This window comes from Balaenoptera physalus (genome assembly GCF_965194825.1).
Source record: "Balaenoptera physalus genome assembly, chromosome: 1".
Lineage (NCBI taxonomy): Eukaryota > Metazoa > Chordata > Mammalia > Artiodactyla > Balaenopteridae > Balaenoptera > Balaenoptera physalus.
This window is the reverse complement of record NC_138882.1, coordinates 96,477,782-96,493,422: the sequence shown is the minus strand read 5'-3', so window position 1 is coordinate 96,493,422 and position 15,641 is coordinate 96,477,782. Positions and strand designations below refer to the sequence as shown.

The window sequence follows — 15,641 nt, the reverse complement described above, 5'->3', positions numbered from 1 at the left end:
TCAGACAACAGTTTTATGCACTAATCAACCATCTGGCTTTTTGAGATACTAAGTAAGGCCCTTTTCCATTTCAGAAAACAGATAAAAAGGAAAATTCAGGAAGTTTGGAGGCCGTAAATGAGCCCATTCCCCAGCCTATGCCTTTTCCACCCAGCATTATCAGGTCAGGATCCCCGAAATTGGATCCTTCTGAGGTCTACATGAAATCTAAGACTTTATATGAAGATAAACGTAAGTAGTTGTGGAATATTTCAGGAAAGCACGCAACAAAATTAATTTGAATTTTCTTAAAAACTCGACTCTTCCATCTTTCAAAACCATGTTGAAGTTATTCCTCCATTCCCATTTTAATATGACTTTGGGCTTCTTCCATTTATATTCAACATTCATTCATTTATTTTCTTCGAAACCATGTATTATTAAGTGCCTTCTGTCTACCCAACATCGTAGTAGGTAATGGGAATACAGAGGTAATAGGTTACATAGGCCCTGCACGCCAGAAGATGATTAAGCCTAAATGGAAAAGGCAAAGAGGTAATCAAATACATATACAAATAAGTGCAGATAAGCCCCTAACAGGTTCAGTAATAGAAGGATGGACTGGATGAATTAGGATCCAAAGTAGAAAATGGTCAGTTTTACGGCTGTGGGTAGTAGGAAGTGTCAGATCCTGCTTCATATAGGAAGTTAAGCTTTAGCCAAGTCTTTAAAGACAATGAGGTAGGCGTTTATGAAACAGATAAAAGGGAAAAGAAAGAAGGAATAGCATGTGCACATTGACCTTGTACGGGCTGGGTTCTGCAAGGAGTTCAGTTTAGCTGCGTGTGGTTGGCAAGGGAAACCAGGGCGGGGGGGGGGGGCAGGAGCAGCTTGCAGAGGGCGGATTATGCCATTCTGAGGAAGCTGGAGACAGTGGTATACATGATAGAGAGCCACAGAACGGTTTTAACCATAGGGATGAAATTATTGGACTTGTCTTTCAGAAAGATTTTCCTGGCAGGAATACGAAGGATGATGAATCAGAGGGGTGTGTAATCGGAGGAGGAAACCAAAGGGTAGAGTGGACTCCTTCGAGGAGTCCAGCTGAGAGATGATGAGAAGAGAGTGTGCATAGGGTGGAAATTCATTTTCATACTAATTTACTTACTAATGATAGATCTTCTCTAAAGTAAAATCATAGATTCAAGTAGGTTTAATTTTTTAAATTTATTTTTAGAAATAGATTTAGGTCTACCTCGGAAAAGATGTACACAAGTGGAAACAATATATATAATTGACTTCATACTTATTTAACCTGTTACAGATCTTTGTCTTGATAGTCCCAGGCCATATTTAGGAAGATGAAACATTGATTTGAAAGCATCAAGAATTAATGGAAGTGTAATACTGAGAGCATGGAAGTGGGAGCAAATATTCCTAAGCAGTCTTGATTCAAAGTTTGGGTTAGAGCACAAAACAGAGATTTATGATTGAATTTTATTGTATTATTAATCCTTTTAAAATAAATCAAAGTGTGTATTATATATGTATGTTTGTATTTATTATTTTCTGGTTTTCCTTAGCGCCAAACACCAAAGATTTGGATGTTTTCCTTCGGAAACAAGAATCAGGGTTTGGCTTTAGAGTGCTGGGAGGAGATGGACCTGACCAATCTGTAAGTTTAAATACTTTGGAATTTGGCTGTTCCTGTTAAAACTTTTAAGTAGAGATTTGGCAGAATACGGTGTTTTTGTTTTGTTTTCTTTTTTGTTTGGTTTTTAAAAAGATTTTGTTTTCTCTAACAGTTTCATTAATATGAGGAAGAACTGCATTTCTACTCGTGTCATAATACCTCAGTTAACTTGGTGTAGCTGAGGCTAAAACTATAGGTAAAAGCTGAATATGTCAGCTGTAAATTAGAGAGTAATAAATAGTTATACTAGCAAAGCATTTACATCTAGAATTTTATTTATACAGGATTCTCACTCAAACTTAGAGAACAAATATAGTGGGTTTATTTTTGGTTTGCCCTTAGTTTGATAAAAAGTAATGTGCTTCTTAGAATTTAAGAACATATTTAAAGTTTTTTTGTATAATATCAAGAAAGACTATGTTATTATCATGCTTAGAAGTTAGGTGAATAACAATATTCTTTTAAAATGACAGGCTTCTTTCTATTTCTGACTAGAACATTTGATTTATAGAGTATAAATGTGTTCTAATTAGTCATATCAGTTACGGTTAAAATAATCATCAGAGACAAAGTTTAAGGCAGGTTGCCCTACATAGGGCAAATATAAAATACCTTGATTGTTTCTTTTTTTTGTCTTTCTTTTCTTTTTAATTGAGCTATGATTGACATATAACATTGTATTAGTTTCAGATGTACAACATAATGATTCGATGTTTGTATACACCACAAAATGATCATCACAATAAGTCTAGTTACCATCCGTCACCAAATTTGTAAATTTTTTTCCTGAGATAAGAACTTCTAAGATTTTTCCCTTGGCAACTTTCAAATATGCACTAGAGTATTACTGACCGTAGTCCCCATGCTGTACATTACATCCCCATGACTCATTTATTTTATAACCGGAAGTTTGTGCCTACCTCCTCCCAACCCCCTTTCCACTGTCAACCACCATTCTGTTCTAGGAGTTTTGTTTTGTTCTGTTTTGTTTGTTTGTTTATTTTGTTCTTTGTATTTCACATATAAGTGAGAATACACAGCATTTGTCTTTCTCTGTCTGACTTATTTCACTTAGCATAATGCCCTCCAGGTCCATCCGTGTTGTCACAATTACCAAGATTTCGTTCTTTTTAATGTAGTTTAATCTTCGCATTTGGTGATTTTGTCAATTTTCTTCTTGTAATTGATTTCTACTTTTATACCATTGTGATTGGAAAAGATGCTGACAGAATTTCAGTCTTCTTAAATTTATTGAGACTTGTTTTGTGGCTTAACATGTGATCTGGCTGAGTAGTAGTTGTCTGTGTGTGTGTGTGTGTGTGTGTGTGTATAAAGAAGACATCATATGTATATATTTTTTTTTTCCTAATTGCTATGGCTAGGACTTCCAATACTATGTTGAATAAAAGTGGCAAGAGTGGGCATGCTTGTCTTGTTCCTGATTTTAGAGGGAAAGCTTTCAGCTTTCACCATTGAGTATGGTGTTAGCTGTGGGCTTGTCATATATGGCCTTTATTATGTTGAGGAGTGTTCCCTCTACACGCTTTGTTGAGAGTTGTTATAAATGGACACTGAATTTTGTCAAATGCTTTTTCTGTACCTGTTGAGATGATCATATGATTTTTATCCTTCATTTTGTTAATTTGGTGTATCACGTTGATTGATTTGTGGATGTTGAACCATTCTTGCATCCCTGGAATAAATTCCACTTGATCATGGTGTATGATCCTTTTAATGTACTTTTTAATTCGATTTGCTAATGTTTTATTGAGGATTTTTGCGTCTGTGCTCATCAGTGATATTGGCCTGTAATTTTCTCTTTTGGAGGTGTCCTTGTCTATTTTTGGTGTCAGGGTAATGTTGGCCTCATAGAATGAGTTTGGAAGTGTTCCCTCCTGTTCAAGTTTTTGGAAGAGTTTGAGAAGGATAGGTATTAAATCTTCTTTAAATGTTTGGTAGAATTCACCAGTAAAGCCGTCAGGTCCTGGACTTTTGTTTGCTGGGAGGTTTTTAATTGCTGATTCAATCTCCTTACTAGTAATTGGTCTGTTCAGATCTTCTACTTTTTCATGATTTACCCTTGAAAGATTGCATGTTTCTAGGAATTTATCCATTTTTTCTAGGTTGTCCAGTTTTTTGGCATATAATTGTTCACAGTAGTTTCTTATGATCCTTTGTATTTCTGGTGGCATCAAGGGTAACTTCTCTTTATTTCTGACTTTACTTTTGAGCCCTCTTTTTTTCTTGGTGAATCTAGCTAAAGGTTTGTCAATTTTATTTATCTTTTCAAAGAGCCTGCTCTTAGTTTCACTTTTCTATTGTCTTTTTAGTCTCTATATCATTTATGTCTACTCTGATCTTTGTTATTTCCTTCCTTCTACTAACTTTGGGCTTCTTTTGTTCTTTTTCTAGTTCCTTTAGGTGTAAAGCTAATTGTTTGAGATTTTTCTTGTTTTGAGGTAGGCCTGTATTGCTATGAACTTCCCTCTTAGAACTACTTTTGCTGCATCCCAGAGATTTTGGTAAGTTGTATATCCATTTTCATTTGTCTCAAGGTATTTTTTTATTTCTCTCTTGATTTTTTCATTGATTCATTGGTTGTTCAGTAGCATGTAGTTTAATCTTCACATTTTGTGATTTTTCCCAATTTTCTTATAATTGATTTCTACTTTTATACCCTTGTGGTTGGAAAAGATGCTTGTTATAATTTCAGTCTTCTTAAATTTATTGAGACTTGTTTTGTGGCTTAACATGTGATCTGTCCTGAAGAGTGTTCCACTTGAGAAGAATGTGTAACATGCTACTTTTGGATAGAATGTTCTATATATATATCTGTTAAGATTATCTGTTCTAATGTGTCATTTAAGACCCATGTTTCCTGATTGATCTTATGTCTGCATGATGTAGTCATTAATGTAAGTGGAGTATTAAAATTCCTTACTATTACTGTATTACTGTCAGTTTCTCCCCTCAGGTCTGTTAATATTTGCTTTATATATTTAGGTGCTCCTATGTTGGGTGCATAAACATTTACAAATGTTATATCTTCTTGTTGGATTGACTCCTTTATCATTATGTAATGCCCTTTTTGTCTTTCATTGCAGTCTTTGTTTTAAAGTCTATTTTGTCTGATGTAGGTATAGCTACCTCAGCTTTCTTTTGGTTTCTTTTTGCACAGAACATCTTTATCCATTCCTCTGCTTTCAGTCTTTGTGTCTCCTTACATCTGAAGTGAGTGTCTTATAGGCAGCATATAGATGCATGTTGTTTGTTTATACATTCAGCCACTCTAAGTATTTTGATTGGAGAATTTAGTCATTTACACTTAAAGTAATTATTGAGAGGTATGTACGTGTCATTTTGTTAATTGCTTTCTGGCTGTTTTGTAGTTCCTCTCTGTTCCTTTCTTCTTCTCTTGCTTTCTATGTTATGCTCATTTTCTATTTTTGTTATCTTTTGTGTGTCTGCTATAGTTTTTGTTTGTGGTTACCATGAGGCTCTCATATAACAGCTTATATATATATCAGTCTATTTCAAGTTGATAGCAAGTTAAGTTTGAATGCATTGTAAAACTCTACATTTTTACTCCCCCCATCACATTTTACGTTTTTGATGTCACATTTCACATCTTTTTATTTTGTGTATCCCTTTACTGATTATTCTAGTTATAGTTATTTTTACTACTTTTGTCTTTTAACCTTCATACTAGCTTTGTAAGTGATTGTATTTACCTTACCCATGAGATTTACACTTTCATATGTTTTCTTGTTGCTAATTAATGCCCTTTCTTTTCAGCTAAAGTAGTTCCTTTCACATTTCTCATAAGGTCAGTTTAATGGTGATGAACTCCTTTGATGGTTTCTTGTCTGGAAAACTCCATCTGTCCTTCAATTCTGAATGATAATTTTGCTGAGTAGAGTATTCTTGGTTGGAAGTTTTTTCCTTTCAGCACTTTGAATATATCATGCCACTCCCTTCTGGCCTGCAAAGTTTCTGCTGAAAAGTCTGCTCATAGTCTTTTGGGGGCTCCTTTGTATGTAACAAGTTGTTTTCCTCTTTCTGCTTTTAAGATTCACTCTTTAACTTTTGACGTTTTAATTATAATGTATCTCTGTGTGGATCCTTTTGGGTTTGTCTTTTTGGGAACTCTCTGGGCTTTCTGAATCTGGATGTCTGTCTCTTTCCCCAGGTTAGGGAAGTTTTCACAGCCATTATTTCTTCAGGTAAGTTTTCTGCTCCTTTCTCTCTCTCTTCTCCTTCTGGCACCCCTACAATGCAAATGTTTTTCTGCTTGAAGTCATTCCAAGGTACCTTGGGCTATCTTCACTTTTTTTCATCTTTTTTTTTTCTTTTTGCTGCTCTTGTTGGGTGAGTTCCACGGCCCTGTCTTCTAGATCACTGATTCTTTCTTCCATTTTATCCAGTCTGCTGTTGAATCCCCCTAGTGTAATTTTCGGTTCAGTTATTGTATTCTTCAGCTCCATGACTTCTGTGTAGTACTTTTTTATATTTTCTGTCTCTTTATTGAAGTTCTCACTGTGTTTATGCATTCTTCTCCCACATTCAGTAAGCATCTCTATGAACATTACTTTGACCTCTTTATCAGGTAAATTACTTACCTCCATTTCATTAAGGTTTTTTTCCTTAGGTTTTATTTTGTTCTTTCATTTGGAATATATTTCTCTGTTTCCTCATTTTGCTTAACTCTCTATTTTTGCTTCTGTGTATTAGGTGAAGCAGCTACCTCTCCCAGTCTTGAAGGAGTGACCTTGTTTAGGAGATGACCTTATCTTTCAACTTTGCCCTAGCTCTTGGTTGTCTCTCCGACCTTTGTGATTGTCTAAGCAGCCTGATTTATTCTCAATAAGTCCCAGTCACTGAGGGTGTGCCAAGACCTCTCAGTGTTCCAAAGGGAGGGACCTCAGTCAGCATCTAGCTTCAGGCTGATTGGAAGCCATACGCTCAGGCAGCAGCTTTTAAAGTATGTCAACATATACAGTCCTGTGGGACTGCAGTTGTAAACTCTGCTGGCCTCCAGACCAGGAGATTTGGAAGTATCACCTGGTGACAGTTGCAAAAATCAGGTCTTCAAACAAGTTTATAAGCTCGTTTCTGGGAGGTACCAGAGAGCCGTAGTGAAGCCAGGGAAGAGTGCAAAGATGGCATCTCTGGTCTATGTTCCCTGAAAGCACCTCTGTAGCCTCTAGATGTGTGGCAAAGCTGAACCCTGCCCCTCAAGCTAGGACAAGTAAATAGGCCTTTTTCACAGAAAGACTGGGGTGGGGGGGGGGGCGGTGTTTCAGTCTGCAGTCTGTGTAGTGCCATGGGGGTGGGAGCTTGTCAAGAACTGTCTATCTTATTGTTACAGTCTCATGGGACTCAAGATTGCAGGCGGCCCTGGCCACCAATGCCAGGCAATCAAGGAATGACACCTGTGTGGACTACATGTGCCCACCAGCTTTAGCTAAGCAGCAAGAAAGTGCAGGGCCAGGGCATACCCACTATCTTTAGCGGGGCAGTAGGAAAGTGTAGGGCCAGGGTGCATCCACTGGCACAGCAGAGTAGAGGGAGAGCACAAAAATTGGCACCTGCTAGCACCTCTGTCCCTGGAGAGAGTCCCAGTATAGCCCCAGCCCTTCAACAGATGCTTTAAGAGTAGCAAATGAATCTCCTTCACATACAGTCTAGGCAGTTTTCAAACTGCTGCTTTGGCGCTGGTCCCCGGGGTGAGTGAGTCTGTGTGTAAACCCTTTAAGAAAAGTATCTCAGTTCCCTATAGCCCTTTGGGTGCCCTGGATGTGAGCCCCTTTGGTTTTCCAAGCCAGACATTTTCCAAGCCAGTCCATCTCTCCATTGCAGATGCAAAGGTTAAGATGCATGATGTGAGGCACGAACCCCTCACTCCTTAGGGAGAAGCTCCAGATTTGTGAGATGCTTCTGATTATGGGTCACTGTGCTGGGGGGTAGGGTTTGGCAGACCATGTCTCCGCCTTTCCTACCCATCTCAGTGTGGCCCTTTTACCATTTCTTGTGAAGGAATTGTTCAGCTAATTTTCAAATCTTTTTCAGAGGGAATTGTTCCGTATGTAGCTGTAGATTCCATGTGTCCATGGGAGGAGGTGAGTTCAGGATCTTCTTACAACACCATGTTGGACCGTACCTCCTCCAAACTAGTTATATTCCTCTTGACTGTTTCTGATGGTAGATGTAGTTTTGTAGATGTAGTTTGTCGCTTCCTATTTTGTTGATACTCATAGTGTTTGTTCACTTAGGTGTTTTAAGAATTTTTCTCAAACAACTTGGGAGAAACCTTTCTCTTCTCTTCTCTCTTTTTTAATTGAAGTATAGTTGATGTACAATATTATATGTTACAGGTATACAGTATAGTGATTCACAATTTTTAAAGGTCATACTCCACTTATAATTATTATAAGATATTGACTATATTCCCTGTTTTGTACAATATATCCTCGTATCTTACTTCATACATAATAGTTTGTACCTCTTAATCCCTTATGCCCATATTGCCCCTCCCCCTTTCCCTCTCCCCACTGGTAGCCACTAGTTTGTTTCCTATATCTATGAGTCTGCTTCTTTTTTGTTATATTCACCAGTTTTTTGTATTTTTCCACATATAAGTGATATCACTTATATTCCACATGTAAGTGATATATTCCATGTATAAGTGACATCATACAGTATTTGTCTTTGTCTGACTTATTTCACTTAGCATAATGCCCTCCAAGTCCATCCATGTTGTTTCAAATGGCAAAATTTCATTCTTTTTTATGGCCTAGTAGTATTCCATTGTACATATATGTATGTATATATAGGTGTGTATATAGATATAGATCACATCTTCTTTATCCATTCATCTGTTGATGGACACTTAGGTTGCTTCCATATCTTGGCAATTGTAAATGATGCTATTATGAATGTTGGAGTACATGTATCTTTTCAAGTTAGTGTTTTCATTTCTTTTAGATATATACCCAGGAGTGGAATTGCCGGGTCATAGGGTAGTGCTATTTTTGTTTTTTGAGAAACCTGCATACTGTTTTTGACAGTGGCTGCACCAATTTGTATTCCCACTAACATTGTGAAAGATTTCCCTTTCCTCCACATCCTTGCCAACATTTGTTATTTGTAGACTTTTTGATGATAACCATTCTGACAGGTGTGAGTTGATACCTCATTGTGGTTTTGACTTGCCTGATGATTAGCGATGTTGAGCATCTTTTCATGTGCCTGTGGGCCATCTGCAATTCCTCTTTGGAAAAATGTCTGTTCAGGTCTTCTGCCTATTTTTTAATCAAGTTGTGTTTTTTTTGATATTAAGCTGTATGAGCTGTATGTATATTTTGGATATTAAACCCTCATTGGTCTCATCATTTGCAAATATTTTCTCCCAGTTCGTAGGTTGTCTTTTTGTTTTGTTTATGGTTTCCTTTGCTGTAAAAAAGCTTTTAAGTTTAATTACATCCGATTTATTTTTGTCTTTATTTCCATAACTCTAGAAGATGGATCCAAAAAAATATTGCTGCAATTCATGTCAAAGAATGTTTTACCTATGTTTTCCTCCAGCAGTTTTAGAGTATCCCATCTTACACTTAGATCTTTAATCCATTTTGAGTTTATTTTTGTATATGGTATTAGAGAGTGTTCTAATTTCATTCTTTTGCATGTAGCTGTCCAGTTTTCCCGGCACCACTTATTGAAGAGACTGTCTTTTCTCCATTGTGTATTCTTGCCTCCTTTGTCATAGATTAATTGACCATAAGTGTGTGGGTTTATTTCTGGGCTCTCTATTCTGTTCCATTGATCTATGTCTGTTTTTGGGCCAGTACCATACTGTTTTGATTAGTGTAGCTTTGTAGTATAGTCTGAAGTCAGGGAATGTGATTCTTCCAGATCTGTTCTTCTTTCTCAAGATTGTTTTGGCTATTTGGGATCTTTTGTGTTTCCATACAAATTAAAAAAAAATTTTGTTCTAGTTCTGTGAAAAATGCCCTTGGTATTTTGATAGGGATTGCATTGAATCTGTAGATTGCTTTGGGTAGTATGGTCATTTTAACAATATTAATTCTTCCAGCCCAATAACACAGTATATCTTTCCGTCTGTTTGTGTCGTCTCCAATTTCTTTCATCAGTGACTTATAGTCTTCCAAGTACAGGTCTTTTACCTCCTTAGTAGGTTTATTCCTAGGTATTTTGTTCTTTTTGATGCAGTGGTAAATAGGATTGTTTCCTTAATTTCCCTTTCTGACAGTTCATTATTAGTGTATAGAAATGCAACAGATTTCTGTATATTAATTTTGTATCCTGCAGCCTTACCGAATTCATTGATGAACTCTAGTAGTTTTCTGGTGGCAGGAATTTCTACATATATGTAGGATTTTCTACATATACTATCATGTCATCTGCAAACAGTGACAGTTTTACTTCTATCCAATTTGGATTCCTTTTATTTCTTTTTCTTGTCTGATTGCTGTAGCTAGGACTTCCAATACTATGTAGAATAAAAGTGACAAGACAAGATAAGGAGCATCCTTATCTTGCTCCTGATCTGAGAGGAAATGCTTTCACTTTATCTTCTCTTAAATGTAGGGTTCTAGCAGCTCTGAAACTAGCCCAAACATTTAGGATTACCTAATTATAGGATTCTGATTGCTGGCAAACAGAATGAATTAGATCTGTTCACCTAGATGCAAGTGAATCTTAGGTCACTCTGTTCCCTTAAAATATTTACTGCTTTATAATTTAGAAATAAGACATATTTCTCTTTTGCATACACTAAACTTGTACTAATAGCCTTATGTAATAGGAGTATGGTAAGAATTATTCCAGTTGCTATGAACAGCGTACAAAAAAAATCTTTCCTGATGACATTCAGTGGACTTTACTAGTAGCTACTCCACAGAATTGCGTTTTCTGAGTTTAATGTTTTTGTTTTGTTATAGTAATGGAGGTGATAGTAGTATTTTTTAAGTTATTGAAATACTTTGTATTTTCTGTCTTCCTTGCCCCTAACCCAGAAAATCCAGAAGAGATTATGTGGTGTGGTCGTTTGAAGTGCCATTTTGGAGAATGGTCAATTTCTAAGATTTCACCTTTCTAAAATATGACAATTTTCATGTTGAACTGCAAAAATCTGTTGGTTTGCACAGTTCTGAGTCAGGAAGTACTTAACTTGGTAGTTAAGGATCTCAGTACATCTTAGTAGACTGTATAGACCAACCTACACCTTATATCTTATCAGATATACATTGGGGCCATCATTCCTCTGGGCGCAGCTGAGAAAGATGGTCGTCTCCGTGCAGCTGATGAGCTGATGTGCATTGATGGAATTCCTGTTAAAGGGAAATCACACAAACAAGTGCTAGACCTAATGACAACTGCTGCTCGAAATGGCCATGTGTTATTAACTGTCAGAAGAAAGATCTTCTACGGTGGTATGTGAACCTGTTCCTGCTCTGATAAGTTAAAAAAGAAACAAAGAAAGAAAAAAAAGAAAGAAAAAAAAAAAAAAAGAAACAAAGAGATTTAGTCCACATTTTGGGGGCGTTTTTTGGGTTTTTTTTTTTTTTGCAGGTTATTTTATTATGTTTAATGGTGTATGAGATAACTCATTTGGTGTGATCCAAGGCCTCATTGTGGAAGGCCATGTAAGGTCAAAAGGATTCAGAAATAATACTACTACTATCAAAAAAGAGAAATAAATTTTGGGCCTCTATGTTAAGATTATATTAATATATATTGATGAATTTGCCAATGTGGCATTGTAGATCGGAGTATCAGCTTCAATCTGTTTTCTGAAAAACAAAGTTATTTAGTCATACCAAGATATCCCATTAGCTGAATATCAAAAGATTTTGGATCCTGATGATCCTAAATATTCAAAGAGGACAGAATGTTTCTACTTGACAAGTTTTAGTATAATATAATTTAACATTTGAGTGCTTACCACGTCCCAGACATATTCTTTTACCTACTCTTTACAACACTATGATGTAAACACTATCATTATTCTAGTTACTCACAGAAAGGTTGGGAAACACATAGGTGGTAGGTAGTAGGACCAGGATTAAAACAGGTAGTTTAATTACAGAGCCTGGGGTCTAAACCATTACACTAGGGTATGAAAATCTCATGTATTTTCTCTTCAATAGTTTTGTGACTATTAAGCAGAAATTTTTAAAAGTGAATTCTTGCCACTTAAAAATTTTTAAAAGACAACCCTGTGGCACCACAAGAATGTAAGCCTCATGTAGTTTGGGAGTTTCATCCATTTAGTTATGTGCTGTGTCCCCAGTACTTAGAAGAACGCCTGCCTGGCACAGAGTAGACATAAAAAAATGTTTGTCGACTTGATGAATAGTTGCATTACTCTTAAAAATGAGGCACCATGTTTTTGATTGCAGCGTCCAAAGTAAAGGCCCAGGGGCTTCCCTCGTGGTCCAGTGGTTAAGACTCCCTGCTCCCAGTGCAGGGGCCCAGGTTCGATCCCTGGACAGGGAATTAGATCCTGCTTGCTGCAACTAAGAGCCTGCATTGCTGAAACTAAAGATCCCTCATGCCGCAACTAAAAGATCCCGCACGCAGCAACGAAGATCCCACGTGCTGCAACTAAGACCCGGCACAGCCAAATAAATAAATAAATAAATAAATAAATAAATAACAACAAAGTAAAGGCCCACCTCCCTTCCTAAATATCAGGTATTCCGTGATACATACAGATTTTAATGCAGTGTTGCCTCCATTTGGTTGTGCTGAAGTCAGAACATAACTACACAGAGTAAAAAATGTGATGCTATAAAACTAGAGGTTGGCTCCCTCCTGGAAAGCATCATGAAGAAGTTTCATAGTAGTTTGATATTACTGGAAGCATTTTAGCTAATTCATTCTAACCATGCATTATATCAAAAAGAACCTTTATTTTTTATTAATGATTGGATGTTGGTGACACTTTGTCGAGGTGCAAAAACGTATTCTCAGAATCACATAGATTTTGACCCAAAGAGACCTTGTAAATGCATATTCATCGATAGCAGTGTGTTGGTGGTGGTTGTTTATGATGTTTTGTATCAAATTATGGCACAAAATTTGCTCTTTTTTTGAAATCAGTTAGGACTAACTTGTGTCATTCTTTCTCACATTCTGATGTTATCTTGAATAGGAGAAAAAGGTGTAGGTTAACTGCCCATTTGCTAGGAATTCCATATGACCTAATCTATGCCTAGGAGAGTTTGCCGTTCATGTGGACAGCTTGTTGTATGCCTGAGAACTGCTGATGGTTAACTCATCTGGTATCACCCATCAGGAACCTGCAGTTGTAAAACACATTGTAAAAGATAAATTCTGTGCAGATGGCAAACTGTTCTCAACCTGTAATGGGCAGCACCTCTATCCTGATGCAGTGACCTCTCAGACGTCATGAGTGCCAGTCACTGCACTAAATTATATTTAAAGTTGATTTTAAAAGGAAGTTTACTATGTTGTTATTCATTATCAGCTTTTTAAAAAAGTACTGGTCCAGGTTAAAAACCTTGCTGGAATTAAAATAATTTCAAGAAGAGTATTTTTACTATCAAATTTCACAGAAGCTTTGAAAACCTTCCTTTAAAGTGAGGTAACATTTTGCATTTTTCCAACTATGTACTTGAAGAGCATTTAAGAAGTCAGCTGGACTGCTGCCGCCTACATCTGCACTCAAATTCGGTCCAGAGCTCACGTGGGTGGAGGTGCTGCTCTTCTATTCTTTATGTTATTAGAAACTAAATTTTCTTGTGAAAGGCTTAGCACAAAAACACTTTAGTTATCAAAAGTTATGATATTCCAGAAATATCAAAATTGATCATGTTTATTATAGAGAAACAACCTGAGGATGACAGCTCTCAAGCCTTCCTTTCAACACAGAATGGCTCTCCCCGCCTGAACCGAGCAGAGGTCCCAGCCAGGCCTGCTCCCCAGGAGGCCTATGATGTTGTCTTGCAACGAAAAGAAAATGAAGGATTTGGCTTTGTCATTCTCACTTCCAAAAGCAAGCCACCTCCAGGAGGTAAGGGCTCCTGTGTCCTGTTATCCCTCCCTGTAATTCCAGTTTTCTGAGTTGCCTGCTGGGGTTTATGAAACTAGTTAGGAATCATGTGTTGATATAAGTTGCCTCAGAGAGTTATCTTTTTTTAAAATGCTGAATATTTTCTTTATTTTCAAAATTAGGTAATCTGGGGACTTCCCTGGTGGTCCAGTGGTTAAGACTTCACCTTCTAATGCAGGGGGTGTGGGTTCAATCCCTGGTCGGGGAGCTACGATCCCACATGCCTCACAGCCGAAAAGTCAAAACATAAAACACAAAAAATTCAATAAAGACTTTAAAAATGGTCCACATCAAGAAAAAAAAAAAAAAAAAAGGAAATTGACTGTATTAGAAAAAAAAATTAGGTAATCTGAATCAAACCTTCCAGGCTTCAGGTTTATCTGTCTCTCTCAGATTCCATAAAATAAGTCTTATTAGTAGCTTGGTTTGCATCAAGATTATATTGTGGCAGTATATCAGGGATGTGACCTAATTGATTTAGTGAAAGGACAATGCTGAATTTTTAAAATTATGGGAGCATAGGTGTTTTTTTCAAATTAGGGGAAATCGTGTATGCAGAAATGAATTAAATGCTAGAAACAGTTGAGAAGAAGTAAAACAGATTACCAGAAAAATCTTGACCCAAATATGTCTTAAATAGTCCTTTCATGTTATTTAATAATAGTTGCCATATTCCAGCTATAAAGCGACCTTCTTGAATGATAAGAGGCATTCTTACCTTATATGCTTCATTGAAAGGTAAAAATTTTGTCAGAACCTTGAAAAATTAAATATCCTGAACCCAACTTAACAGAATATTGTCATCTGAGAAGGATGAGTATGTGTGTTAATTCCCTCAACAAAGGAGGAATTACCTCTAGTATGTTCAGGGCTGTTATGATTCAGCAAATTAAATGTTTGTCGTGTCTTTATGTTTCTAAGAAATAATCATCTTTAAATATAATTGTAAAATCCAAATGAATATAAGATGAGAACCAGCAAATTAATATTTGTGTATTATGCTTGTCTGGTAGCTTTATTTTTCCAAGTCAAGTGATAAAAATCTTCGACCACATGAAAATGGCATTCTTGCCTTTGCCAGTGGATTTGATTATATCTTGGGTAGCGAGATCCTTTTAGACTAGATGGTCACTAAAACCTTAGTAAAAAAAGAAAACACTTTCAGTAAAGTGTTGTGAGCCAAACCAATTTGCAAAAATCTTGCTAGAATTAATGCAGTTGTGTAGAGGAAGAAGATTCCGTGACATGGATGAGTTATTACTATAGTATCAGGTCACTGCTCACTGATACTAGTTTCCATTTTCCAAAAGCCGTTGCTATGGTAACGCTTGGAACTGGAACTGTCACTGATGCTTTGAGGATGATTATGTGGCCTGTGTCAGAAAAATAAAAGGAAGCAGCATTTAGGTAGATTTTATTTTGTATCATTGGTTATTTGTTTTTCAAAATACTGATTTCCATTTTAGATAATCATATTCTCATTCTAATACCATGCAATAATCCCAGGCATTCAGGTTAACAAAAATAGTGAAAGATTATTACTCAGCATGATAGATGCTAACCACTTTTCATATTGAGGTTACTCCTCTTCTAGCACTACAGAAATTAGGGGACAGTCTAGTGTTCACCATAAAACTAGGAGATATAGAGGAATTCAGTAAAATAAATTATGTTACTTAAATATGTTTAACATATTTTTATACTTGTTTGTTTAATATTTATATTATTACACTTCAATACATTATATATTAAATATTTTATTTGTGTATATTTATTTGTTTATATTTAAAAATTTTAAATCTTTTTATATGCATTTGTTTAAATTCCTTCTTACTATTTTGATGGTTTTACATACCATAGATGCTAGGTCTC

At 36.3% G+C, this 15,641-nt stretch overlaps 1 protein-coding gene across 7 annotated transcripts in view; it reads left to right on the top strand.

Annotated features, from left to right (window-relative positions):
• MAGI3 (membrane associated guanylate kinase, WW and PDZ domain containing 3) overlaps positions 1-15,641 on the top strand; it is a 254,560-nt gene that overhangs the window by 208,634 nt on the left and 30,285 nt on the right. For all 7 annotated transcript variants that reach the window (XM_082457811.1, XM_082457814.1, XM_082457813.1 and 4 more), the window contains 4 exons: positions 75-231; positions 1,563-1,654; positions 10,932-11,124; positions 13,542-13,730. In XM_082457811.1, the coding sequence (XP_082313937.1) occupies positions 75-231; positions 1,563-1,654; positions 10,932-11,124; positions 13,542-13,730 (631 nt within the window). The remainder of the gene's footprint in view (positions 1-74; positions 232-1,562; positions 1,655-10,931; positions 11,125-13,541; positions 13,731-15,641) is intronic.